At 39.2% G+C, this 26493-nt stretch overlaps 3 protein-coding genes across 26 annotated transcripts in view; 2 read left to right on the plus strand and 1 right to left on the minus strand.

The window, feature by feature from the left end:
• Positions 1–804: 804 nt before the first annotated feature.
• LOC128112521 (zinc finger protein 182-like) lies at positions 805–10229 on the plus strand. Of its 15 annotated transcripts, XM_052747630.1 has the most exons (7): positions 808–1319; positions 1750–1819; positions 4401–4433; positions 5078–5093; positions 5740–6286; positions 6507–6599; positions 7179–10229. In XM_052747630.1, exons 5-7 carry the CDS (start codon positions 6148–6150, stop codon positions 8876–8878), a joined length of 1932 nt encoding a protein of 643 aa, XP_052603590.1. In that variant the 5' UTR covers positions 808–1319; positions 1750–1819; positions 4401–4433; positions 5078–5093; positions 5740–6147; the 3' UTR covers positions 8879–10229. The 15 variants fall into 15 exon arrangements, with proteins under 15 accessions (XP_052606588.1, XP_052603590.1, XP_052601442.1 ...); XM_052745482.1 differs by having other exon boundaries at positions 1750–4433; positions 5000–5093; XM_052743960.1 differs by having other exon boundaries at positions 5000–6286.
• The window catches only part of LOC128107397 (zinc finger protein 182), a 75693-nt gene continuing 59156 nt past the window's right edge, over positions 9957–26493 (plus strand). For 2 of the 10 annotated variants that reach the window (XM_052739956.1, XM_052739353.1), the window contains exons 1-2: positions 23144–23276; positions 24630–24682. Coding sequence is in view for 7 of the 10 variants with exons in the window: in XM_052733629.1 (XP_052589589.1) it covers positions 23339–23348; positions 24630–24682 (63 nt within the window). In the remaining 3 variants the exon portion in view is untranslated. Of the gene's footprint in view, positions 10072–10347; positions 10588–23107; positions 23650–24629; positions 24683–26493 lie in introns of those variants that run through there. The other 8 variants (XM_052740785.1, XM_052737239.1, XM_052736516.1 and 5 more) reach the window with 7 other exon arrangements.
• Positions 10594–19547, minus strand: Spaca5 (sperm acrosome associated 5). Its single transcript, XM_052753184.1, has 4 exons — positions 13693–19547; positions 13127–13285; positions 11061–11139; positions 10594–10956 (listed from the first exon to the last, which is right to left on the minus strand). Exons 1-4 carry the CDS (start codon positions 13835–13837, stop codon positions 10857–10859), a joined length of 483 nt encoding a protein of 160 aa, XP_052609144.1. The 5' UTR covers positions 13838–19547; the 3' UTR covers positions 10594–10856.

Genomic DNA, 26493 nt, shown 5'->3' on the forward strand with positions numbered 1-26493 from the left:
ATGACTCAAGGATGATTGCTTTGTTAATGTGTCTCTATAAAAACTCTAACCCTTCTTCCTTGTCTTTAATATATTCCTCATTAATAAAAGTTTTCCCTGTTGTAATAACCACTAAAAAAATCACCTCCTTCGTTATCCCTTGCATGATACAATAGTGTGTCTGAAGTCCAGAACTGGAACAGTCTCCTGTTGGTTCCTCTAGGACTCTAGCAGACCCTGAGAGGTGTTCCACAGGAACTCAGGTCTCAGAGTCTGACATATGCACTTTCCCAAATCTCTGCTACAAGTTCCCAGGAATGTGGTCATGCAGGGGTGAGGGGGAACGGACTCACTGTCAGGACTTTGTGGATTCTCCCCTAGTCCCTTAAGACACAACATCGTTAGGGTCCCTCCCTTTCTTTCTGTCTCTGACTCTCCCTGCCTCTGTGCTTACCGGTGTCACTTTCTTTTCCGTATTTCTTTCTCTGAGCACAGAATAATACCCGGACTTGCCCACATTGACATCCTGGTATTTCCCACAGGGGATCATACCAATTTGAGTCTTCTTCACAGCTAGCCTAATAGTACTTACTTCTCTAGTCATATTTCCTCAAAGACCCACCAACTCCATGATTTCTCCACATCTCCACAGTGGTGATTATCTTTAGAGGAACACATTGTTCTCTGCTCTGATTCCCTTTTACCCCGAATACCAGGAAAGGTGGTGGCGTTCCAGCTATTCCCCCATCTCCGCAGTGGTATCTCCCTGCTGAGGGTGGGGGGTGGGGAAGCGGAGGCAGGGCCTGTAGCCCTCAGCTCTAAAAGCCACACGTTATTAGTCTGCCTTTGTACAAAAGTCTAATCTTATTGCCAAGTGTTCAAATTCCTCACAAAATCTCATCTCTTCTAAACATTAAGAGGCAGATTTTTCTCCACTGTACGGAATGGCAAAGGCTATAAAGATGTCTGCTCCCTTGAAAACATGGCTTATTGGCGCATCCATTTTTCTTGCCTGCAAATTCGATCCTTGTGGTAATCAAAATATTTAGGACTGCTAGCGCTGAGGGCTTCAGGAAGGGCTGGCTACTGCGCATGAGCAAGTTTAGTGACTGACAGTAACCAAGGCGGGGTAAAGGACTAAAAAGTGGCCGTCACAGGAAGTTATGACTGATTTGGGAAACATTAAAGAGACTTTGCCGGCATAAGAATTCAGATTTTAAGATTGGAGAAGGGAGTGAAGGAGAGCGGAGTTCACTCAAAGCGGAAGTGGGAGGGCTGGTATTCAGGCAGGCCAAGTGAGACAGGCTAGTGTAGACTCCGCAAAGATGCGAATTTACTGGGTGAGTACTTGGGGAGGGGCTCAAATACGAGTATTGAGAATCTGGGCAGGGGGCTGCAAGCAGTGTGATGGAGATACATTGAATGAGTGAGAGGGTCTGTGGAGGCTTTGACCGAGGCGGGCTGTGGAATGAATGATGGGAATATGTGGGGTTTGTGATGATCAGGCTGTAGAGTGAGTGATAGGGTCAGTAGTGTAAGTGATGTGGGGCTCTGTGGGATATACGATTGGAGGTTTTAAGTCGACGTTGGGGAATCTGTGATAAATATACAGTGGCCTATGAAGTCCATCACAGATCTGTATTGTTGGATGATGGGGACCCATGGGGGAAAACAAATGTCCTTACCCTTCTGGCCTGATGATTTGGTGAATTTTCAATCTGGGTATCCTTGCCATCTGAAGCTCTTCTCTTTTCTTCTCCTTCTCAACAGTTCTGCCTTTTTAGGCCTTTGCCTTCTCGCCACAACAATCAGTCATGACTGAGTCATGACTGAATCCTTGGTAAGTTCTTACTTGCTTCTCCCAGTTACCCTCTGTCCTTATTATATAGAAGCAATATTGTATGGTGGTAAAGACTATAGAATCTGCAGCTAAATTGCTTTTACCAGTTTTAGGAGCTTACCAAAGCTCTCTGTGCCCTGGTTTCCTTAACTGTAAAATGGGAATGGTTAGGATGATAATGATAGTAATACTTACCTTGTATGGTGATTGTGAATGTCAATTGGTTTAATGTATGTTTAGAACAATGCCTTGATGCATATATAATAAACCTTATATATGAGTATATGAATTAGTGTATTATTATTTATTCTATAAAGTGGATATGTATAAACACAAAGTTTAAGGATATATAACAAGACCAGCATAAGTATGAAATATGTATCTGTGTGTGTGTATCATAGGATTTTATATATTTATGTTAAGGTACAGTTACTTTTCTGAGCTTTCTGTAAGGCACAACATAAAGGGAACAAAACATATTCACTTGTTTTATCTAACCTTACAAGACAGTAAGCCACTTGCATAGATGCTTAGATTTCCTAATATTGATCAGTCTTCTGATGGGTCCCTTCAAGTCCCTGTTAGAAAACTTATGATAAACACAGGGTTAATATTGCTCTGTTGTGACTTAAATTATCTTCCTGTCAACCAAAACTCTCTTGCTGAAGCAAAACTAAAAGGGATGTGATTGTTCAGGAAAGCCAAGCCAAGCCTACACAAACATGTTCTGGACTACATGTGAATAAAGTCTTGGTGTCCAGGAAGATGATATAAGCCATATGTCCTTCAAATTATTTTCCAGTAGTTTTTTTTATAGTTTTTATTATCTAGATGAAAACCCTGAGAAACCCATAGGATTGTCCTTTTACTTTTAGTCTCAGAGTTCATGACATCCTGACCATTTTACATTCTTTCCCTTCTTCCCTTCTTTTACAAGTCTGTATTGTTTCATCTTCATACAAAAGTGAGATAAGAATGGCACCAGAATTCAAACTTCTCTAATGAGCATAGTCACATGTTTATTATCCCAATCTTCAGGAGGTGGGGGCAGGATGATCAAGAATTTGAAGGTAGCCTGGGTTACCTAGTTAGTTCCAAGCCAACCCAAGCTATATAGCAACTTTCTCAAAAAAATCAAGGATCAATTCAAAACACACAGGCACGCACGCACGCACGCACGCACGCACGCACGCACGCACGCACGCCCACCCAGAAAGATAAAGGGTGTAGCAAGTGGTAGTTTGTCTAGCATTCAGTGGGCCTTGGATTCAATCCAGGAAATAAACTCTCGAAGTGTAAAAGAGGAAACTAGGGCGTGTATGTAGTTCATTTGGCAGAGTGCTAACATGGTCAAGAAGCCCTTTGTTCTACTCCCAGGAAAACAATAATACTAAATAAAATAAAAAAGGAAAAAGTATCTCATGATATCATATCACCAATCATTGCAGATCATTTGAAGTTGGTTAACTTCTGCCCTCTCTGCCTTGTTCTTTCTTTCTATATGTACATATATTTTGAAACATAATAGTTAATATGCATTCCTCTTGTTAAAATTTACTCATTAAATAAAACTTTTGCAACTCTTTGTCTTCCCTTTACATTGTAATATTGGTCATAGCAGTACAAAGTGAGCATCCCTAATCTGAAAATCTAAATTCCCCAAAGCTGCAAAATATGCAGCTTTGTGCTTTGTGGACATGATACCTCAAGTGGAAAATTCCACAACTGACCTTATGTGATGATGGGTCATGTACAAAATGCAAACATACTGAAAGTATTTTACAAAGTTACCTTAAACGGTATATATATGAACAAATGAATTTCATGTGTACATTTGGCTCTCATCCCTAAAATATCTTATGTGAAGATATACAAATATTCAAAAAAATCCCAAATCTAAACTACTTCTTTGTCTCAAGCATTTTAGATAAGGACTACTCAATCTGTAGTAGTAATGATGATGACAAAACACATGGTGGTGCTAATGGTAATAGGAGTGGCAGCAAGTGAGCTTATACTATGCATAGCTCTATACTAAAAAATACTTTATATGCATAGGCAATTTTAATACTCATAATAACACTGTGAAATAGATACAATTATCATTCACATCTTCCAGGTGAGGAACAGAGTGGATAAGCAAGTGATCACTGGCACAGCTGGGATAAAATATAAGATAGTTTTTTACAGATGTTTCAGTATCAGGGACACAGAAGGTTTTTGTTGTGTTTTTTAGCATCAGCGCAGAGGAAGGAACCCCAGGCCTCCTACGTGCTAAATAAGTTCTCTACCGCTGAACTGCACATCTAGCTAGTTGAGATTTTATTTTGTTTTCTTCAATTTTTTTGTTTTAGTTTTGAGATAGGGTTTCACACATGTAGCCCGGGCTAGCCTTGAACTTGGGATTCTCCTGCCTCAGCCTCCTGAGTGCTAAGATTATAGGGATATGCCACCAAAGCTGGTTCACATAGGAATATTTTAAACAGCTATATTTTCCTCTTGTATTCATACACCATGATTATTGATGAACATCATGTTGAAGGACCTCTGTGTGGTGATCTCTTGTCATCTTTGTTTTCAGAGATGAGCATTTCTAAAGTGTTTGCTTTAAAAGGTGGGTGTGTTGTGAACTTGCTTAGATATCATCAAACTGCATTTTGAAATATTAATACAAGTTGACAGCTTCTCTAATAATAAGTGAAAAGACCCTTGTGAATCCTTTTGTCATAATTTTAAGATTTGCAATGTGATAGTTGGAAATATCTTATGTTTTAGTTTGTGTTTATCAATATGGTTGAACAACTTTATGTTTTCCTCTTTTTATATTACTTTTGTGAATTCTTTTTCAAATACTGTTTTCTTTTTCCACTGGGAGTTTAAAATCCTTGTCTTTCTATTTTTAAACGTTTTGTGGAAATATAACTTAGACAAAAAAATCTTATGTAGATTTATTGAAATATAACATAAGTAGAAAAACATATAAAGTATACAGTTTTATGAACTTCTACAGATTGAAAACACTTATGTAAGCAATACTTGGATCAAAAAAGAGGAGGAAATGACATGCCTTCCAGAAGCTTCCATGCCATTTCCAATCATTAGCTCTTGATTTAAAATAACCACTTTCTAATTTCTATCATCATAATTTACTTTTTCTCTTCTTGAATTTCACATAAATAGAAATATACATATTATTCTTTTGGATCTGACTGCTTTCACTTGTCATGATTTTTTTGTGATGCTGGGAATGGAATCCAGGGCCTCACAATGTTAGGTAAGCACTTTTCCACTGAGCTATATCTCCAGCCCATCATGTTTTATATTTACATCCTTGTTACTTTAGGCATAAATAAAATTTGTTCTATTTCTGTTATTATATACCATTCTATTGTGTAAGTAGTTCACAATTACTCTTCAAATCCACTGATGATGGATGTTTCCATTTTGGCTATTATAAACAATATTTCTGGGAATGTTTTTGTTTATGTATTGGTGAACCTGTGTGCATATTTCCATTAGATATATACCGAAGAATGAGGTTACAATTTCGTAAGTTAGAAGTATTTTCAGTTTTAGCAATTCTACCAAGCCGTTTTCCAAAGTGTCTGTACCATTTTACTACTACCAGCAAAGTATGAAAATTTGTGTTGCTTCACATCACTGCCAACATTTAGGTTGTTAGTTTTAATTTTAGCTGTTCTGTTGGAAAATACTAGTATTAGTATCTCAGTGTGGCTTAAGTGTGTGTTTCTCTGATGACTAATGATGTTAAGCGTCTTTTTGTATGTTTATTCACCATTTGGATATTGTCTTTTGTGAAATACCTATTAAATATTTTTCTTTTTTCTACTGGATTATCAATATTTATCTCATTACTTCTTAATAGTTTCCATAGTACAAGAGTCCTTTGCTTTGATTAGATATTGCAAATCTTGAAGAAGGCTGTTGCAGTGCTGAGGATGGAGCTTGGGGCCTGTGCATGCTGGTCAAGTATTCTACCACTGAGCTACACCCCTAGTCCCTAAGAAGGATTTTTAAAATGGTAAAGCAATAGCTTCTCCTTGAAGAATATTTTATTTATCATAAAGAACATTATCACTTCAATTAGCCTAGTCTAATCTCTCTCTCTCTCTCTCTCTCTCTCTCTCTCTCTCTCTCTCTCTCTCTCTCTCTCTCTTTTCCTGCCCCCTCTCTGTCACACATTATAATCCATAAATATGTACAATTTCAATGTGTCAATTTTTAAAAGAATATTAAAACAAATATTTACTAACATTTTGAGAGAAATAGTATCACTTTAATTTTTACCAAACTAATTGAATAAAAGTATGCAATTGCAGGGATCAGTGTCATTCGAGGATGTGTCTGTGGACTTCACCCAGGAAGAGTGGAATCAACTGGACCCTATTCAGAGGAGCCTATACAGAGATGTGATGCTAGAGAATTATAGCCATCTTGTCTCTTTGGGTGAGGATGGCTTGTTGAGTAATTCATGGTGTCCTCAATTTTGTAATTTTCTGTCTCTAAAGTATTCTAATACTCTGGGTTCTAGAGATTAAATTTTGTATTTCCTCTTAAACAAGATGATAATTGCCTATGTGAAACATACCTTTACTAAAACACACCTTACTAATTTTTTAACTGAATATCACAGAGTAGCCAAGTCTTGTATGATTTCCCACTACAGGGTATCCTATTACCAAACCAGATGTGATCACCTCTTTGGAGCAAGGAGTCCTTGGCATCATAAAGAGAGAAATCCCAAGTTCAAGTTGCACAGGTAAGAAGGGAGAATTGGAAGATGGTGAGAGCAAGACCTTAGATGCTCTGGTAAAGGTTTTACATTTTTAAAATCTCAAAAGTATCTTCTTAAATGTTATATATACTCTTACTGCTCATTCCAAATTGTTTAGTAGGTTTCTCTCATAGTAACCTTTGAATGAGCTGTTAAGAAACTGGACCCTATTTTGGCTTATTCATTCTGTTTCTTTTTTCATTCATTTCAATCATTTCTAGCCTTTCTTAAAAGATATTTGCATTCTGGGTGTCCCTGACCCCAATTGTGGGTTTACTGTCTTCCCAGTATCCTTTTTCCAAGTGGCTCTCTGAACTGTTTTTAGTTTCTCCAGTTTTAAGCTAACAATTATATCACTTATATTTATTGTTATTTTCCTGGTCCAACATCTTTTGGAGCACCATGGGTTTTGTTTCATCAAGCTCTGAGTGTAAGAGAGATACATGCTTGGAATCTCTTTCTGAGCAGTACATGGACATAGAAGAAATTAAAGAACAACACTATCAGAAGCCTGCTTCTGACTAGGTGTTTTTACAGAGTCTGGTTTATTCTTCTTCTTTTTAGAAGATGGGCAAACTGAAGACTACCTGGAGTGGCATCAGGAAAACCAAAATATACACCCGGAGCAGTCTGTATCCATTTTTGAGAAAAATGTGACTGAAAGAAGTTGTGAATATGATGAATTTGTAAGCCCACTTCCTCAGAACACATGGGTAGTTACTTCAGGACCCACACCCTATATGAATAACTCATTTGGGGAAAGTATTAAAGATAATTTAGGTTTACTCAATCCTAGTAGTTTGAGCTTTGCAGCTCAGGAATGTTATGAATGTAATAGATGTAGGAAATTATTAATTCCTGGCAGACATGAGATAAATGATGGAATGAAATCCCATGACCATAATATGTATGGTAAAGATTATATTTATAACTTTGTTCAACATGACTTGACTCAACTTGGAGACAGAAGCTATGAATGTCCTGAGTGTAGAATAACCCTCAGCCCAAGTTCATTCCTTATTGTTCATCGGATCACTCACATAGGAGAAAAGCCTTATGAATGGGCAGGATGCAGAGAGGCATTCAACAACACAGCACAGCTCAGTCTACATCAAACAATGCACACAGGAGACAAACTCTTTGGGTGTAGTGAGTGTGGTAAATCCTTCAGAGAGGAATCAACACTGCATATACATCAAAGAACACATACAGGTGAAAAACCATATGTATGCACTGAATGTGGCAGTGCATTCCAAGAAAAAACAAATCTCATCATACATCGGAGAACTCACAAAGGAGAAAAACCCTATAAATGTACAGATTGTGAGAAAACCTTCAACCAAAAGGCACATCTAAATGTACATCAGAGAACACACACAGGAGAGAAACCTTTTGAATGTACTGATTGTGGCAAGTACTTCAGAGAGAAATCAACACTGAATATACATCAAAGAACCCATACAGGAGAGAAACCATATGTATGCAATGAGTGTGGCAAAGCCTTCAGAGAAAAGACAAAACTCATTATACATCAGAGAACTCACACAGGAGAGAAACCCTATGAATGTTCAGAATGTGGGAGAGCCTTCAACCAAAAGGCACACCTCAGTGTACATCAGAGAACACACACAGGAGAGAAACCTTTTGAATGCAATGAATGTGGCAAAGCTTTCAGAGAAAAATCAACACTGCGTAGACATCAAAGAATTCATACAGGAGAAAAACCTTATGTGTGTTCAGAATGTGGAAGAGCCTTTACCCTTAAGCTGAGCCTCAGTGCTCATCAGAGAATTCATACAGGGGAAAAAACAGATGGGTGTACAGTATGTGGAAAAGTCTTCTCCCGAAAATCATACCTCATGTTACATCAGAGAGCTCATACAAGAGAAAAATTTGAAAAATCCTATGAATGCAATGAATGTGATAAAGCATTCTTCCAGAAATCATATCTCATTATTCATCAAAGAGTCCACACAGGGGAAAAACCCTATGAGTGTAATATATGTGAGAAATCTTTCTCCCAAAAGTCATATCTCATTATTCATCAAAGAACCCATACAGGAGAGAAACCCTATCAATGTGATAAGTGTAGCAGAGCCTTTAGAGAAAAGTCCAAACTCACTGTGCATCAGAGAAATCACACAGGAGAGAAACCCTATAACTGCTCTGAATTGGAAAGAAACTTTCCAGATGTCAAAGTTCATCATGGATTAGAGAATGTAGAGATAAGAGAAAATGAATTGAAAATGGAAAATCTGACATAGTAAAATCAAACAAAATGAAACTGTAAATGGTGTTGGGGAAGTGCTGTATGTAAATAGGGTGCTTTGCTGAGGATATGTCAGTTGAGCTAAAAATTCAGCACCATCCATATTGGGAGAAGATCATTCTGGGTAAAAGGAATAGAAAGATCCTCTTTCTTAAAGCAAAATACTTGGTCTTTGTACTTTTGCATTATGGACCTATTGAATGAATGATCATTTTCCATCAAAGAGGTTGCTCAATGCTGAAATCATTAGAATGTATGAAAGCTGTCAGATGGAAGACAAACCTGATCATAAATATGGGCATAAGTATCAAAGAAATTCAATTAATTAATTTCAATAAGTGTATTTCCTCAGAAGTGAAGAGAAATATATATGTTTCCAAATTTAATATCGAACTCTCATAGAAAAAAGAAACAAAAAACTTATTAGAAAAAGTGGTTTACCAAACAATTTTAAGTTAAAGATTTAAATATAACCATTAAAGGGGCAACGAATAAAATATTTTAAAATTCCAAAGTATTATAATAGTCAGAACAATGTAAAGAAGATACCACTAGTGTATCAAATTCCAGTTTTAACAGGTGATAATGCCAAGTTTCCACCCCAGCCTGATCTAAGCTTCCAAGAAGGACTATAAGCTGCCTAATAGGCTTTAAAAGACCTGTTTTTTACACAGATTCATCAGTTTACTTCTTCTGCTTTTGATGAATGCCTTTTGATGAATTCAGAATTCTGTCAACAGCCAGCATGGTGACAACCTTTAAGGACCTCCATGGAGATGTGAAATTGTGTTATCTATACTGATTGGGGCAAAATATAGGGGAATTCCAATTGACATTAAGGAAGGGATCTTGAACTCTCCTTGCCATGCAGTGACAGCTAGCATGTTTTTAATGATCATTCCTGCTTATTTTTGATGAACACTGAAAGCAAGGCTTTGCATTGTTGAGTAGCCACCCCCCATGACCATGGACTACAAAGGACATGAACAACTACTTCGTGAGAATAGCTAATTCCAGTGGGACTGCCCAGGGAAATGAGAGCAAGTGGCAAGTTCTTAGTAGCTTTGTTCAAGACACAAACTGAAACCCAGGCATTCTGTAAAAAGAAATTGCTTTGTGCATCCATTGAATTCTTTGCCTAAATTCCAAGCCTGTCATTTGCAACTTTGGATTTTGATTATGAAAGAGGTAATAGGATGTTGGGACTTAGAATGGTAGTATGTGGAAATATGTGGGAAAATGTGAATATTTTAAATTCTCAGTACTCACAGTGTAAGCTATATTTAATTTTATTATCCCCTGAAGATACTGTAAGTGTCTTAAATAAAGACCCTGTAGTGACCTCATCTGAAAATGATGCTTTTTAAGGTAAGACATCTTTCATATCCTTACACCCAACCCCTCTATCCAAATCTGTAACTGACTTTTTCTTGAGATAGAGTCTCACTATGTAGGCCATGCTGGCCCTATGCTTGTGATCTTCCTGCCTTTGCCACTTAAGTACTGGTATTACAAGCATGTACTACCACATGCAGATCTTTAATAGATTTTTTTTATCCAAGCACTATATGTGTTTTCCAAACTTCAGTTCATTAAATCTTCCAAATAAACCCCAGGAGTTATTTCTCTCATTATCATCCTCATTTTTCAGATTTGGAAACAGACAGAGAAAAATTCAGTAACTTTTTAAAGGAAGCACAACCAGTAAGTGGTAGATACGATATTTAAACCAAAGAAAATCTATGCTCTTGATTACTATACCATCCTCCCCAACCCTGAAGTGATCTTGTATCTCCAGATTAGATCTATAAAGCTATGGAGGAAAGGGTTGAATGGGAGTACTTTCAGACACTAAAAAACATGAAGAAAATCAAAACATCTGACAGGTAGTAGATCTTGCATTAGTTATAGATGCCATTTTTTATTAAACCCACAAAAGAAAAAATGGAATCTCTATACTTATGAAATCTGAGTCACCAATCAGTATTGCTTGAGTCAGTTTTCAGATGCACATCACACCCCTTGAGCCATTCAGATAAATCATGACCAGCACAGTGCCGGCTCCAAGAATCCCTGGGAAATAAAAGGAGGAATGGAAAATAAAGTGGACGAGTTGATGGAGCAGTAACATCATTATTTGTGGCTGTCCATGATCCAGACCTTCCCTATGAACTTACCAGGCATTCATACTCTTATGTAAGGATACAACGTGCTTGGCACATGCGATGTCATCAATGATATGGTTGTTGAGCAGGTCTGGTGGAGGGAGAGAAGGATGGGATGATCTGGTGCACTAAGGATGCAATGAAATGTTTGAAGGCCCTAAGGTTTCTGAATTCCTTAGAGCCTAAATAACCTTAGCTATGATGTTGGCCAATTGTAAGTTACTTTCATTCTTTGCTAAGTAGTCATAAACTGTTTCACCTGCCATGTTGACTGGTGTTATACAATCTTAACTCATTATGAATGATCCTCTTTGACTTTGACTATCATGTTGGCTGGTTATGAATAACCCCAACCACCACAATGAGGCCCTGGACACCCTCCAACTCCACATTGGCCAACTCTGAATGACATCAACTGTTATCATGTCTCAGGTTGAATGATGTCAACTATAATGTTGGCTGGTCTGGCTTTGCCTCTACTACCATGTGGCTAATTAGGAATCACTTTCTTTCTATATTGGTCATTCCTGATGACTTCAGACCCTATGTGGTTAGGTCCTTGATAAGTTAAACGCCTATCTGACTGTTATAAATGAATTCAGTCAAGGCCGAAGAGATAGTGCAGCAGTTAGGAGTACTTGCTTCTCTTGAAAAAGACCCAGGTTTAATTCCTAGAACCCACATGGCAGCTCACAATTCCAGGGGATCTGACCCCTTTTTCTGACCCATCTACAAGCACCAGGCATGGACATAGTGCATATATATGCATGCCCATAAAACATTCATACACATAAAATGTGAATAAATAAATATTTTTTTAAAAAAAATGATCTTAATCTTCATACTGGCTGGCTACATTCAGTTTTACCCATCATAGTGCATAGTTCTCCATAATCTGAACTGCCATGTTGGCTAGGCCAGGATAACATTTATTTACAATTTGCCTAATGATTTCAACCACCGTTTCGACTAGCCCTGGAAAATCTTTATTACTTATATGTATGTGGGTGTATGCCACAAGTGTCAGGGTGCTCATGGGGGCTGGAAGAGGGTATCAGATCCCCATTAGTGCTGGGACCTAAACTTGGGTCCTTTGGAAGAGCATCAAGTAGTCTTAAACACGGAGCTATCTCTCTATCTCCCTAGATAGTCTTAACTACAAATGTGACTAGTTATAATTTTGTCCTCCATTTTAGCTAATCCTAAATGACCTTAATGGTCGTGTTGTCCCAAACTGAACAACTTTAATCTTCATTTTATCTACTCATTTAAAAGCTCATTATTCACTTGCCCTGTCTAAGACCATCTGAGATTCTGGACAACCTCAACCTTCAGTCTTGCCAATCTTTTGTGACCTTCTCTGTCATGTTCACAAGATTTAGATGGCCTCAACCTCCACTTGATCTGGCCTTAGATAACCATAGTCTCCATTTTGGCCTATTGTAGATAACCTCAGCCATCAGTTTGGTCAACCTTAAGAGAAATTTCAATTGCTATTATATTTTTTCCTCAACAATACCACATTTTTGTCTGGAAAGTTCTCTCATTTCTTTCCCAGGGTGGTTTGGTTTTGTTCTTACTTCCATACTAATGCTTCTTTCCTCAGGACCTAGATAGTCTTCATTCCAAAGCAGGATATTCTTCCCCTCTATTTCACATGGAGCAAAGTTTTCTGTTCCCCAAATATCAAGAAAATTTCAGCTCGCATTTTAAGTGAGGTTGGGGAGGTGGTGGATATTTGCACTATTTCTGACCTAACAACTTCTTGGTATAGAGTGGTTAAGGATTCGGGAAGCTTTCTCTATCAACCTAGAGACTTTCTTCCTTTCCCATTATTTTTCTGCCTCAGCAAGAGATTAATATTTAAAAGACATTCCAGCCAGATGTGATGGCGCATGCCTTTAATCCTAGCATTCAGGAAGCAGAGGCAGGAGAATCTCTGAGTTTAAGGCCAGCCTGGAGAGAGAGCCAATGTCAAAAATAAACAAACAAACAAAAAACAACAACAAAAGACATTGCTTTCTGTGTATGACATGGGGACCAGACAGGGCTTCTGTGTGTCCCCAGGGATGCCTTACCATTACAATTCATGTGACAGAGGTTCTGGGTAGATGTGACACCATTGTTACACCACCAGGCAGAGTTCAGCTGGAAAATGCCATATTCACTGCTGCCATCTGGATTGCGGTCCACAAAGGAGGTATCAAAGCCACTTTCATAGTGTGCCATGCACAGCCCTGGGACAGACAAAGGGTAGTTAGGAGGTGGGCATACACATAAGAATAAGGAAGGCTAAGAGAAGAAGGGAGAATACAGATATGATTGTCATCTTAAGTTGTGAAGCTGGTTGTCTTGGATTGGTTGTGGATTGTTGATTCTGCTGACCTATCATTGATGCTGGTAGTGAATGGTAATAATTGTGATGATATTGATGGTAATGATGATGTTAATGATAGAGACAAAGATTGTGAAGACAGTGATGATGATGACTTTACAGTTGAATTAAACTAGTCATCATAATCAGGTGGTGACTGAAAAGATTGTGTCCTGGCCCAAAAAGATGAAAAATTACAAAAGAGGCCTGGGTCTGAGTGAGGTAGGTGAATTGGGGTATGGATAAGACTTGGGGCAACAGGAATCTTACAGTCTCCCACAGTGTAGCCTCTGAAGCCATTGAGGCCAGCCTTCTCCAGCTTTCTTGCCAGCTCACAGCGTTCATAAATCTTGGCATCCACAGTGGCAACCATCAGGGTGGCCAGGGTCACTACAACAGTGCCCCAGGCCTGCATGACACCCAAAAGCCGTTCTATCTGATTCCTTGCCTCAGACTCATCCTGTGATCATCAAAAATAGGGACATTCTGGAACTCTGGGCTCTGTGAGCATCAGTCTGAACTATAGATTCTGGAACACAGAAGCTAGAGGGCTGGGGACTGTACCACTTTCCCTAATGTAAACTCTCTTAGAGAGTGGAAGATACAAGAGAAAGAAAAACATTAACATATACACAAAAATGAAGGGAGATGAAGACAGGGAGAAACTCAGAAATATCAGAAAGATACAGGAAGAGAAGGATTGGGTATACACAAAAGATGTACAGAACTTGGATACTTGCCCTCACAGTAGGCCCACATTTCTCTACATTCTTTAATACTGTCCTACCTTGTCCTAGGCTTGCTAATTCTAATTTGCTACATGACTACCTCCTTTTCTACTCACTCTGATGCTTGGTGCCTCTGTTACCCCCTCTGCTGAGTAGTCAGTTCTGTCTTCTACACTGTGTTTACTGTCACCCCTAATTCCTTATGCTCTGCAGAACATGACCATCATGCCCTCACTCTACCCCTCATTACCTTTATTTACTCATAGTCCTGATCTGTTTATACTGCTATAGCAGAATACCCAAGACTATGTAATTCATTAAGAACAAAAATACATTTCCGCATAGTTTTGGAGGCCAATAAGTCCAAAATTACAGTGATGGCATCTGATGAGTGCTTTCTTGCCTTATTCTCACATGGTAGAAAGCAAAAGAACAAGAGGGTGAACCCATTTCTGCTTTTGGTAGTTGTCTTAGGTTTACTAATACTGTGATGAAACATCATGACCAAAACAAGTTGGGAAGGAATGGGTTTATTTCAATGACAGTTTCATTTAACAGTTCATCATCAAAAGCACTTAGGGCAGGAACTCAAACAGGGCAGGAGCCTGGAGGCAGGAGATGATACAGAGGCCATGGAACAGCACTGCTTACTGACTTGCTTCCATAGCCTGTTCAGCTTGCTTTCATATAGAATCCAGGACCACCATCCCAGAGATGGTACCACCCACAATGGGCTGGGCCTCCCCCATCAATCACTGATTAAGAAAATGCCTTACAGGCTTATAGACTGCTTATAAGTCCAATCTAATGGAGGCAAATTTTTTTAATTAATAAAAATAATTTATTAAAACCTTATATTCAGTAAATATATTTTATTTAATTTTTTCCATTTCATATAACAGCCACTGTTCCCCTCCCTACCCTTCTCCCGTTCCCCCCACCTCCCCTCACCCCACCTCACCCTCATTCACTCCGCATAGAGGGTAAAGCCTCCCTTGGGTAGTCAACACAGGCTGGCATACCAAGTTGTGGCAGGACTAAGCCCCTCCCCACTACATCAAGGATGGGTAAGGCATCCTACCATAGGGAATGGACTCAAAAAAGCCAGTCCATGTATCCAGGATAGGTCCTGGTCCCATTGCCAGGGGCCCCACAAACAGATCAAGCCACACAACTGTCACCCACATTCAGAGGGGGCTAGTTCAGTGTCATCCAGGCTCCCCAGCTGTCAGTCCAGAGTCCCTGAGCTCCCACTAGCTCAGGTCAGCTGTCTCTGTGGTTTTTCCCATCATGATCTTGACCTCCCCTTGCTCTTATAGTCCCTCCTCCCTCTCTTAAAATGAACTCCAGGATCTTGGCCAAGTGCTTGGCTGTGGGTCTCTGCATTTCCTTTCATCAGTCACTGAATGTAGGTTCTGTGATTACAATTAGGGTTGTCACCAATCTGAGTATGGGGAAGGCTAGTTCAGGCACCCTCTCCACCATTGCTAGGAGTCTTAGGTGGGAACATTCTTGTGGGTTCCTGGGGATTTCCCTGGAACCAGGTTTCTCCCCATACTGGCTCACTCTGTCGAGATATCTATTTCATTGCTCTCCCACTCTGTTCATCCCCCAAATGTTGCCATCTTGATCCCACCCCCATCTCCTCCCTCTCCCAGTTTACCCAGGAGATCTTAACCTTTTCCCCTTTCTGGGGTGATCCATGAATGTTTCTCTTGGATACTCTTTACCTAGCTTCTCTGGGGTTGTGGATTGCAGCCTGGTTATCCTTCACTTTGTGTCTAATAGCCATTTATAAATGAGTGCATACTGTGTTTGTCCTTCTGAGTCTGAGTCACCTCACTTGGATGATTTTTTAAATTCCATCCATCTGCCTCCAGATTCCATTATGTCATTGTTTTTTTTTTTTTTACCACTGCTTAATATTCCTTTGTGTAGATGTACCATGTTTTCTTTATTCATCTTTGGTTGAGGGGCATCTAGGTTGTTTCCAGGTTCTGGCTATTGCAAATAGGGCTGCTGTGAACATAGTTGAGCAAGTGTCCTTGTGGTGTGGTTGAGCATATTTGGGTATATGTCCAAGAGTGGTATTCATGGGTCTTGAGGTAGATTGATTCCCAATTTTCTGAGAAACTGCCGTACGGATTTCCAAAGTGGCTGTACAAGATTAGACTCCCACCAGGAGTGAAGGAATGTTCCCCTTTCTCCACATCCTCTCCAACATAAGCTGTCATCAGTGTTTTTGATCTTAGTCTTTCTGATCCATGTAAGATGGTATCTCAGAGTCATTTTGATCTTCATTTTGGTGATGGCTAAGAATGTTGAACATATTTAGATCTGCACCCAATTTTTAATTGGATTTTATGATACTTTGATGTCTAGTGTCTTGATTTCTTTATATATTTTGGAGATCAGCCCTCTGTCAAATGTGAGATTGGTAAAAATCATTTTACATTCTGTAGGCTGCCATTTTGTCTTCTTTACCATGTCCTTTGCCTTACAGAAGCTTCTCAGTTTCAGGAGGTCCCATTTATTAATTGTTGCTCTCAGTGCCTGTGCTACTGGTGTTATATTTAGGAAGTGATCTCCTGTGCCAATGCATTAGAGGCCATTTTCACTTTCTCTTCTATCAGGTTCAGAGTAACTGGATTTATGTTGAGGTCTTTGATTCACTCGTACTTGAGTTTTGTGCATGGTGATAGATATGGATCTATTTGCAGTCTTCTACATGTTGACATCCAGTGATGCCAGCACCATTTGTTGAAGATGCTTTCTTTTTTCCATTGTACAATTTTAGCATGTCAAAAATCAGGTGTTCCTAGGTGTGTAAATTAATGTTAGAGTCTTCAATTTGATTCCATTGATCCACGTGTCTGTTTTTATGCCAATACCAAGCTGTTTTTATTACTATAGCTCTATAGTAGACTTGAAGTCAGGGATGGTGATGCCTCCAGAAGTTCCTTTATTATATAGGATTGTTTTGGCACTCTCTATCTTTTGGTTAATTTGGATAAGGATTTGTCTATCTTGTTTATTTTCTTGAAGAACCAACTCTTTGTTTCATTGATTCTTTGTCTTGTTCTCTTTGCTTCTATTTTATTGATCAGCCCTCAATTTAATTATTTCCTGTCATCTACTCCTCCTGGGTGAGTTTGTTTCTTTTTGTTCTAGAGCTTTCAGGTGTGTTATTAAGTTGTTAGTGTGAGATTTCTCCATTTTCTTTATGTGGGAATTTAGTGCTATGAATTTCCCTCTTATCACTGCTTTCAATGTGTCCCATAAGTTTGGATATGTTGTAGATTCATTTTCATTGAATTCTAGGAAGTCTTTAATTTCTTTCTTTATTTCTTTCTTGACCCAGTGATGATTCAGTTGATAGTTGTTCAGTTTCCATGAGTTTGTAGACTTTCTGCAATTTATGTTGTTGTTGAATTCTAACTTTAACCCATGGTGATCCAATAAGGTACAGGGGGTCATTCCAATTTTTTTTTATCTGTTGAGATTTGCTTTGTTACCGAATATGTGGTCAATTTTGGAGAAGGTTCCATGAGGTGCTGAGAAGAAAATGCATTATTTTGTGTTTGAGTGAAATGTTCTATAGATGTCTGTTAAGTCCATTTGAGTCATAGCTTCTGTTAGTTCCCTTATTTCTCTGTTAAGTTTCTGTTTGGCAGACCTGTCCAGTAATGAGAGTGGGGTTTTGAAGTCTCCCACTATTAGTGTGTAGGGTTTGATGTGCAATTTAAGCTTTAGTAATGTTTCTTTTATGTATATGGGTGCCCTTGTGTTTGGGGCATAGATGTTCAAAATTGAGACTTCATCTTGATGGATTTTCCTGTGATGAATATGAAATGTCCTTCTCCATCTTTTGATTAATTTCAGTTTGAAGTCTATTTTGTTAGATATTAGGATAGCTACACCATCTTGCTTCTTAGGTCCATTTGATTGGAAAATCTTTTCCCAATCCTTTACTCTAAGGTAATGTCTGTCTTTGAAGTTGAGGTGTCTTTCTTGTATGCAGCAGAAAGATGGATCCTATTTTCATACCCATTCTGTTAGCCTGTGTCTTTTTATAGATGAATTGAGTCCACTGATATTAAGAGGTATTAATGACCATTGTTTGTTAATTCCTGTTATTTTTTGGTTTGGGTGATGGTGGGGGTAGTGTGTGTGTGTGTGTGTGTGTGTGTGTGTGTGTGTGTGTGTGTGTGTTTCCCTTCTTTGGGATTTGCTGGTGTGAAATTATCTATTGTCTGTGTTTTTGTGGGTGCAGCTAACTTCTTTGGGTTGGAGTTTTTCTTCTAGTACTTTCTGTAGGGCTGGATTTGTGGATATGTATTGTTTAAATCTGGTTTTGTTGTGGAATATCTTGTTTTATACATTTATGGTGATTCAGTGCTTTGCTGGATATAGTAGTCTAGGCTGGCATCCGTGGTCTCTTAGTGTCTGCAGAATGTCTGCCCAGGACCTTCTGACTTTCAGAGTTTCCATTGAGAAGTTTGGTGTAATTCTGATAGGTCTGCCTTTTTCCTTTGCAGCTCTTAATAATATTTCTTTATTTTGTATGTTTAGTGTTTTGATTATTATGTAGTGAGGAAACTTTTATTTTTGGTCCAGTCTATTTGGTGTTCTGTAAGCTTCTTGTACCTTCATAGGCATGTTCTTCTTTAGGTTGGGAAAGTTTTCTTCTATGATATTGTTGAATGTATTTTCTTTGCCTTGAGCTGGAATTCTCCTTCTATCCCTATTATTCTTAGATTTGGTCTTTTCATGGTGTCCCAGATTTCCTGGATGTTTTATGTTAAAAATTGGTTGGATTTAACATTTTCTTTGACTGATGAATCTACTTCCTGTATTGTATCCTCAATACCTGAGATTCTCTCTTCCATCTCTTATATTCTTTTGGTTATGCTTGCCTCTGTAGTTCCTGTTTACTCAGATTTTCCTTTTCCAGAATTCCCTCTATTTTAATTTTCAAGTTTTGCATTGTTTCCTTTATCTGTTTGATTTCTTTTTTTTTCTTGGGCTCTTGGCTTTCTTTAAGGGATTTATTGATTCCTTCCCACTTTTTTTTGGTCTTTTCCTCCACTTCTTTAAGGGAATTTTTCATTTCCTCTTTAGGGGCCTCTATCATCTTCATAAAGTTATTTTTAAGGTCGTTTTCTTCTGGTTCATCTGCATTGGGATGTTCAGGTCTTTCTGTTGTAGAACCACTAGTTTCTGGTGGTGCCATATTGATCTTTACGTTGTCAGATGCATTCTTACACTGTGGTCTACCCATTCCTTCCCCCAACCCATGCAGGTGGAGCCTGTGCCTCTGGGAGTCCCTCTTCCTCCAATTGGTACAGGTGGGGCATGTGGCTCAGGTGGTCGATAGTACCGCGGGGGATGGGTGGCAAGGGGGCAGGGGAGGATGCTGCTGCCCGGTCTCTGGGGGTCTTCTTCCCAAGTGGTGCAGGTTGCTCCAGTGGTTGCTGGTCCCTCAGGGGATGGTTGGCAAGGAGGCAGGGGAGGAGGCTGCTGCCAGGACTCCGGGGCTGCAATGGGTGGGGGGAGGGGTATGGTGTGTGCCCCCAGGGTCTAGGGGCTAGAGATCTGGGCTGTACAGCTGGGAGCTCAGGGACTCACCTCTTCTTCCCAATCGGTGCAGGTGGGTCATGGAGGGAATTTCTTAATTGATGCTTCCTCCTCTCAGATGACTTGGACTTGTATCAATTTGACATAAAACTATCCAGCACACTAGTCATATTAATTTATTCATGAAGGTGGAGCCCTCATGGCCTAAACACCTCTCCAAATAGCCAATCATCCAAAGCATTAAGTTCCTGGCACTTGGGGTTTTTTTTTTCAACATTTTATTTATTTATGTGTATGTGAGGGAGGTGGGGAGGGAGAGAAAGAGAAAGAATAAATATGAATATGAATCACTTTATGATATCAGAATACCCATAATCCACTCCACTCCCAAAGGCGCGCCTCTGAACACTGGTACATTGAGGACCAATCTGTTCAACAAGCTTTGTGGGGTTTTAAAATCTGTACCAAACAGTCATTCCTTTACTCTGCCTTATATCCTCCTGCATTCCCTTCATTCTGCTGCTCACTCATCTTCATTCCAACACTTTTTATTTCTCTTTGTGCTCCTTCACTCCAAATTTGGCCTGTACTCATCATTATTAAACACCTCTATCAGTCCCAGGTATCCTATTTACCCTCATTCACATTTTCCAAGAAAAATATTTATGTGCTCAGAAACTTTCCAAAAATTCTGTAGAATAATAAATAAACAAGTAAATTGAGTGGAAGTTATGGATCCAACTTTGGGAACTTGTGACCTTAAGCAATGATCCCAAGCAAGACCTTACTGATCTCTGGAACAGTTTCTTTATCTAACAGATGAGAGCAATGGGTCTATTGTATTGACTATCTGAGGCAGTTCAGTATGTACTTCACACAGGACACATTTGTTCCTGTGCCTGTTGCCAGAACCTGTTCACTGGCTTTCTTGTTCCTTTAAGATATGTTCTTCTCAAAACCAGCTTGCAATTCATTTCTTAATTGAAGTTTTTCTTTTTTATTTTCCCTACAGGCTGTAGCCATGCAGGGATCATAAGTCTACTCATTTTTCTGAATTATTCAGAAAACTGTAACTTTTCCCTTTCTTCTATATCTTTTCCAAGCATGTATTTCCGAACACTTTGGGCTCTTCCCACCCCCAGTGTTTTGGGCTTCCTTATTATTTCTCTAAAGTCTCCCTTCCCACCTTCCCACCTTCCCACCTTCCCACCTTCCCACCTTCCCACCTTCCCACCTTCCCACCTTCCCACCATGTGGCTGCTGGTCTGCCATGTTACTAACCTCCATGCCATCTTAAAATAGCCTTTTCTGGAAAAAAAAAAGTTTATCTGTGTGTGTGTGTGTGTGTGTGTGTGTGTGTGTGTGTGTGTGTGTGTGATGTTTCTTAAATGATGATCAAAATCACTTAGCACCTCCATGTAGGAGATATTGTTCTACATCCTCTACAGTTATCAATACTCATTTGTCACCACCACCATAATGAGGCAGACATTGGTATCCCTATTTTATAGATGAGGAAACAGCACAGAGAAATTAAGAGCTGTGCCCTATGTTACACAGCTGGCTGAAGTGCTTTTGTTCTACCCACATGGAAATCTTGGGTAGGGTGAAAAGACCATTAGAAGCAGTGCTAATTAAAACAATGTGAATGAAAGACGATATCTCAGGTTGGTCCCAGAGTGAATTGGATGGTACTGTCCTGGAAGGGTTCCTGAGAACATTTATATGCATATGGAATATTATATGCATATGGGTATGATGAAGACCCATTTATTTGAACTGTTCTATACTAGCTTATAAGTGTCTTGCTATACTTAGACTTGCTAATAAAAGTGCAAGTTAATAATTTACAAAAAAAGACAAAATTGTGTGTAGATGAGAAGAGTCTCTTCAATCACTATTCTTTGGAAGATTTTGTTTATCTCAGTGTGTGGCAGGAATAGACAGGTGGTGGTGGCAGCAGGTGGTACCCTTTAATGGCATAGTCTTTGTGCAGGAATCTGGTATGTGAACCTTTAGCTCTACAAGTATTTTCACTAATCACAGCCATTTGCTTTAGACATAGCCTTGCCTCTTAGCACCAATCATAGATATTGCACTTTGTGTTTGAACCAACTACAGCCTTGCCTCTTCAGCACCAGTCACAGTAATCCCTTTGCTAGGCCAGTTGAGGAAATGTTCCTTTCAAGTTGTAGGGTGTTTTTGAGTTCTCCAAGTTTTGTGGTAGGAAAAGCTGTGATACAAATGGTCTCAAGCAAGCCTGTTTGAAGTTGCATCACCACCTGCTGCATCTACCCCCTGACTTGGCACCAAACAGAAAGAAAAACAAAATTTGCCAAAGACCAGTGATTGGAAATCTTCTAGCCTGCCCACTATTTCTGTCAGGAGAAAGGGACCACAGCAGCTGGTGGGTAACACCTTAGTGAGGTGTTTTATTTGGGCTATCCTGCACTATTTAAAAAATAGTTTGTTGATACTGAGTACACTGCAAGGGAGCAGTGAAGTTACTTAAGTAAGTGCATGCAGTTTTATATGTAATTTTAAGCTCAGTATACAATGCTAGATTTATTCATCTCTCTTAAGGTTCCCCATGATGTCCAGAATAAAATATCAAACTCCTGTCCCTGGTCGAGAAAGTCCTATACCATGTAGTCAATGCCCACTCCTCCCTATTCCCAAAACAATGACAGACTGCTTTCTCTGGAGAGGGAGATACACTGTCAGCCCACTTAATACACTACCATATTCTTCTCAGTGTATGTTTGTGGCCCCATGTGGTGGTTAATTTTTCAGCTTGTTGTCTGCAGAGACCTATGGTCCTTTATATGCTGGAATGCAAACTCACAGTTCTAGACAATGGATGGAACCAGGGCTTTCCCCTAAACTTCTACTCAAGGAAGGTAAACCATTCGCACCGCTTTGTCTTCTTGTTAATTGCATCTGCAACCCCGTGGCTGCCCTCTGAATTCACGACACAAAATTCTTCCTTGTTAGAACATTTGTCTTAATTGGACACTCCCTTTCTCCTCTCTCTCTCTCCCTCTCTCTCTCTCTCTCTCTCTCTCTCTCTCTCTCTCTCTCTCTCTCTCTCTCTCTCTCTCTCTCTCTCTCTCTCTCTCTCTCTCTCTCACACACACACACACACACACACACACACACACAGGTGCCTGTCGTCTTAGAAATGCTGATCTCTGCGCACACACACAAAGGTGCCTGTCGTCTTAGAAATGCTGATCTCTGCAAAATAAACACCAACTCTGCTAGGGCGCCGGGGGAGGATAGTTGAGACAACGGATGCAGACCATTTTCTTCCGTCAGTTACGTCACCGACGCTGCCTGCTACACTCTGCGCCTGCGTAGGGCCTGCCCGTCTTCGCGGCGCCATGTTAACTATTGGCGGATGCGGTCTCAAGGCATCCCTGAGCATGCGTAGAACAAGCTGCCGTCCCAGATTAAGCGGCAGGGACAGCTAGTAGGACCCAGAAGGAAGTGTTTTTCTGGGCCGTTCTCCTAACGGTCTACTCAACATCCCGCAGAAAATCTGGTTGAGTAAGGTTGAGGGTCTAGCGCCTGGGGTCGCGAGCTGAATGGTGGGGAATTCTAAGGGATGAATGAAGGGAGGTTTGTGAGTGTCATTGATTTGAGAGACTGGGAGGTGGAATGATGGGGGTTTGAGAGAGCAGTTGAATCGGGGTCTGCAGACTTAATAGCGAACAAAGTTATGAAGCTAGTTAGGATTAAGTAAGCCTTATTAAACTTTGGCTTTTACACATTTTCCAGCACAGTGGTCTCCCCTCTTTAGGCGTGCTCCCACGTCTCTGTATGCCAGTGTAACCCTCGCGGGAGTTGCAGGGAAGGGTGCTGGATTGAATCAGTATCTAAAGACTTCTTTGCAGCGCCTGAACTAGAAGGCCCCAGTGAGGTGAGGGAAAAGAAAAAAGCATCTATAGAGCCTTAGCAGGCTTTGGACAGTTTGAGGTCTGAGATGGATAGACAGGCATTAAAGTATGTGAATTGAGGTACCATTCGGCTAATAGGTAGTTTTTAGTGTCTAATAAGTGACATTTGAGTTATAAATTAATTGGAAAATAGAGAGGAAGAAAACAAGGACTAATTTTATCCCTCAAACAAATGTTCATTCTTAGACATACAAGAGCTATGTCTCACTTAATAGTTGATATTTATTTTGTACATTTAAGATATATTCCTGTGGTTTTATAAACCTTTTTCATTTAGAAATTTAATTGGACTTAAGTTATTTTTTCTATAACATTTATTAAACTTTGATTGAGCTTCATGTACCACAAAACATGTAGATAATAAGTTGCACAGTTCCATACATTATTTGAACAACTATGTAGCATTTCATCCTGAAATTTCTACTTATTGTAATATTATAAGTCATATAGATAAGGTTTCTTAAAGTTGGCATTATTAAATTCAGTTCTATGCATCTCAGTGGTAGAGTGCTGGCTTAGCATGCACAAGGCCCTAGGACTAGGTCTATCCTCAGTACTACAAGGAAATATATATATATACATATATATATATATACATATATACATATATGTATATATATGCCTTTTTGCTCAGAGTTCACATAATATAATGAAAATATACAGGCTGTTATTAAAACTTGTGATTGCTGCTGGACATGATGATGAACCCCTTTAATTCTAGCACTCAGGATGCAGAGGCAGGCAGATCTCTGTGAGTTCAAGGCCAGCCAGGGCTATATAAAGAGACCCTGTCATTAAAAATAATAAAGAACCTTATAATTGCCCATACTCTTCCCAAGAGTAGCCTTCTGGCCAGCTCATGTAAGGGGATTTCTGGGCAGGTGATTCTGAGCACTATAAATCTAATGATGTCTACTCTGATAATCTACTCTGCTCATTCCAGCTCAACTTTCATATATGTTTTCCCAAGAAAAGAAGGAAATGGCCAAACCCCAGGTAAGTATGTTGTCTATCTGTTTCTAGATTTTATCATAGATGTGATGAGTTATATAGGAATCAGTACCACAAACTAGGAAACTATAAATTACTGGAATCAGAGAAAATGAGGAATAGCTAGTTAAGGTCATTAGATTGTTGGTGCATTGAGTATTTAAAGGTAATAGATACAGATGCTTCTTAAGTTATGATGATGTTATGTCCTGGAGTTATGTCAACTCAAAATTGAAAATTCATTTAATACCTCTATCCCACTAAACATCATGGCAACATGAACATGGTATACAGTGGTATGTATAGGTTGTTTCCTAGCAATGACATTGCTTACTGGGAGCTGTTGCTCAATGCTGCTGCCTCACATCATGAGAAATTAGAGTATCACTTATCTTTAGCCCAGGAGAAATCAAAATTCAAAGTATGGTTTCCATTTAATGTATACTATTTTTTCACCATTATAAAGTTTTTTTAAAAAAAAGATTAATTCTTTAATTCTTTCATTAAGATTATCTGTGAGTTTCCAGTTTGTCTTTGAGCCTTCTGGCACTATATGAAATTGTAATGATTAATGATATTAAATATTTTTTCACATATCTATTGGCCATTTGTGTGTCTTTTGCAGACAGTGTCCCAGGCTAGCATTGAACTTGCTATGTAGCTTAGACTTGACTCCCAAGTGCTGGTTTTCAGGTGCATGTCACCATGCTTGCCTGTGTCTTTATCTTAGAAATATATGTTCAGATTACTTGCTCATTTTCAAGTGGAGTTGTTTGCTTGCTATTGAGTTGAATTCCTTATTTTTTTATTAATACCTTATCAGAAATAACTCCTTTTAAATAATTTAAATATAGTTTTAAATATTTTCCCCCAAACCACAGGTTTGCCTATTCACTCGGTTAACTATTTCTTTCCTAATACAGAAGTTTTTTTGTTTAATCCTACTTACCTATTATTATTTTTGTTGTTGAGCCTTAGGGGTCAAATCCCAAAGCAATTATTGCCCAGACTGATGTTGTGTAGTTTTACACCTGTGCTTCTTAATTTTTTTTTTTTAATTTTTAAGGTCTTGATATGTAACCCAGTGTGGTAGTTTGAATGAAAATGGCCCCATAGGCTCATAGGGACTGGTACTATTAGGAGATGTGGCTCTCTTGGAGTAGATGTGGCCTTGTTGGAGGAAATGTGGCCATCTTGGAGGAAGTGTGTCACTGAGGGCAGGCTTTGAGGTCTCAGAAACCCAAGCCAGGCCTAGTGTTTCTCAGTCTCTTCCTGATGCTTGTGGATACAAATGTAGAACTCTCAGCTCCTTCTCCAGCATCATGTCTGCCTGTACACAACCATGCTTCACACTATTATGATACTGGTCTATAAACCTCTGAAATTGCAAAGCATCCCCAGTTAATGAGTTTATGACAACTCCTTTATGAGTTGCCATGATTCATGTTATCTCTTCACAGCAATAGAGACCCTGACTAAGACCCCCAGGTTGATCTGAAACTGACTGTATTGCCCTTAGATGGCCTTTCTTGTGTCTACACCCTAGAGGGAAATGAGGGCAGGGAACTTCATTTGCTGTCCTTCTATGGGCTCACTCCTATCAGGTGAAAAACCTACCCTTCTGACTTCATTTAACCCTAATGATCACCTTAATCCACCCCCTAAACCCTATCAAGTTGGGGATTAGTATTTAAATATACAATTTTTGAAGGATACAGTTTCAGTCCATAATGATGCTTCTTTTTATAGTTTTACTAGCACATATTATACATTGTAATGAATTTGATTATGATCTTTTCATACCTGTATATGATGTA

This window comes from Peromyscus californicus, unplaced genomic scaffold, assembly GCF_007827085.1.
Source record: "Peromyscus californicus insignis strain IS unplaced genomic scaffold, ASM782708v3 Scaffold_10__1_contigs__length_136768540, whole genome shotgun sequence".
Classification (NCBI taxonomy): Eukaryota; Metazoa; Chordata; class Mammalia; order Rodentia; family Cricetidae; genus Peromyscus; species Peromyscus californicus.

Excerpts from the sequence above, each read along its gene's own strand:
- LOC128112521 (XM_052741912.1), top strand. Across the intron at positions 6,287-6,506 it reads TAGCCATCTTGTCTCTTTGG|GGTATCCTATTACCAAACCA; the intron begins GTGAGGATGGCT and ends TTCCCACTACAG. Across the intron at positions 6,600-7,178 it reads CCCAAGTTCAAGTTGCACAG|AAGATGGGCAAACTGAAGAC; the intron begins GTAAGAAGGGAG and ends TCTTCTTTTTAG.
- Spaca5 (XM_052753184.1), bottom strand. The coding sequence starts at position 13,837 with ATGCAGGCCTGGGGCACTGTTGTAGTGACCCTGGCCACCCTGATGGTT. Across the intron at positions 13,286-13,692 it reads AGGCTACACTGTGGGAGACT|GGCTGTGCATGGCACACTAT; the intron begins GTAAGATTCCTG and ends TGTCTGTCCCAG. Across the intron at positions 10,957-11,060 it reads CATAAGAGTATGAATGCCTG|GGATTCTTGGAGCCGGCACT; the intron begins GTAAGTTCATAG and ends TTTATTTCCCAG.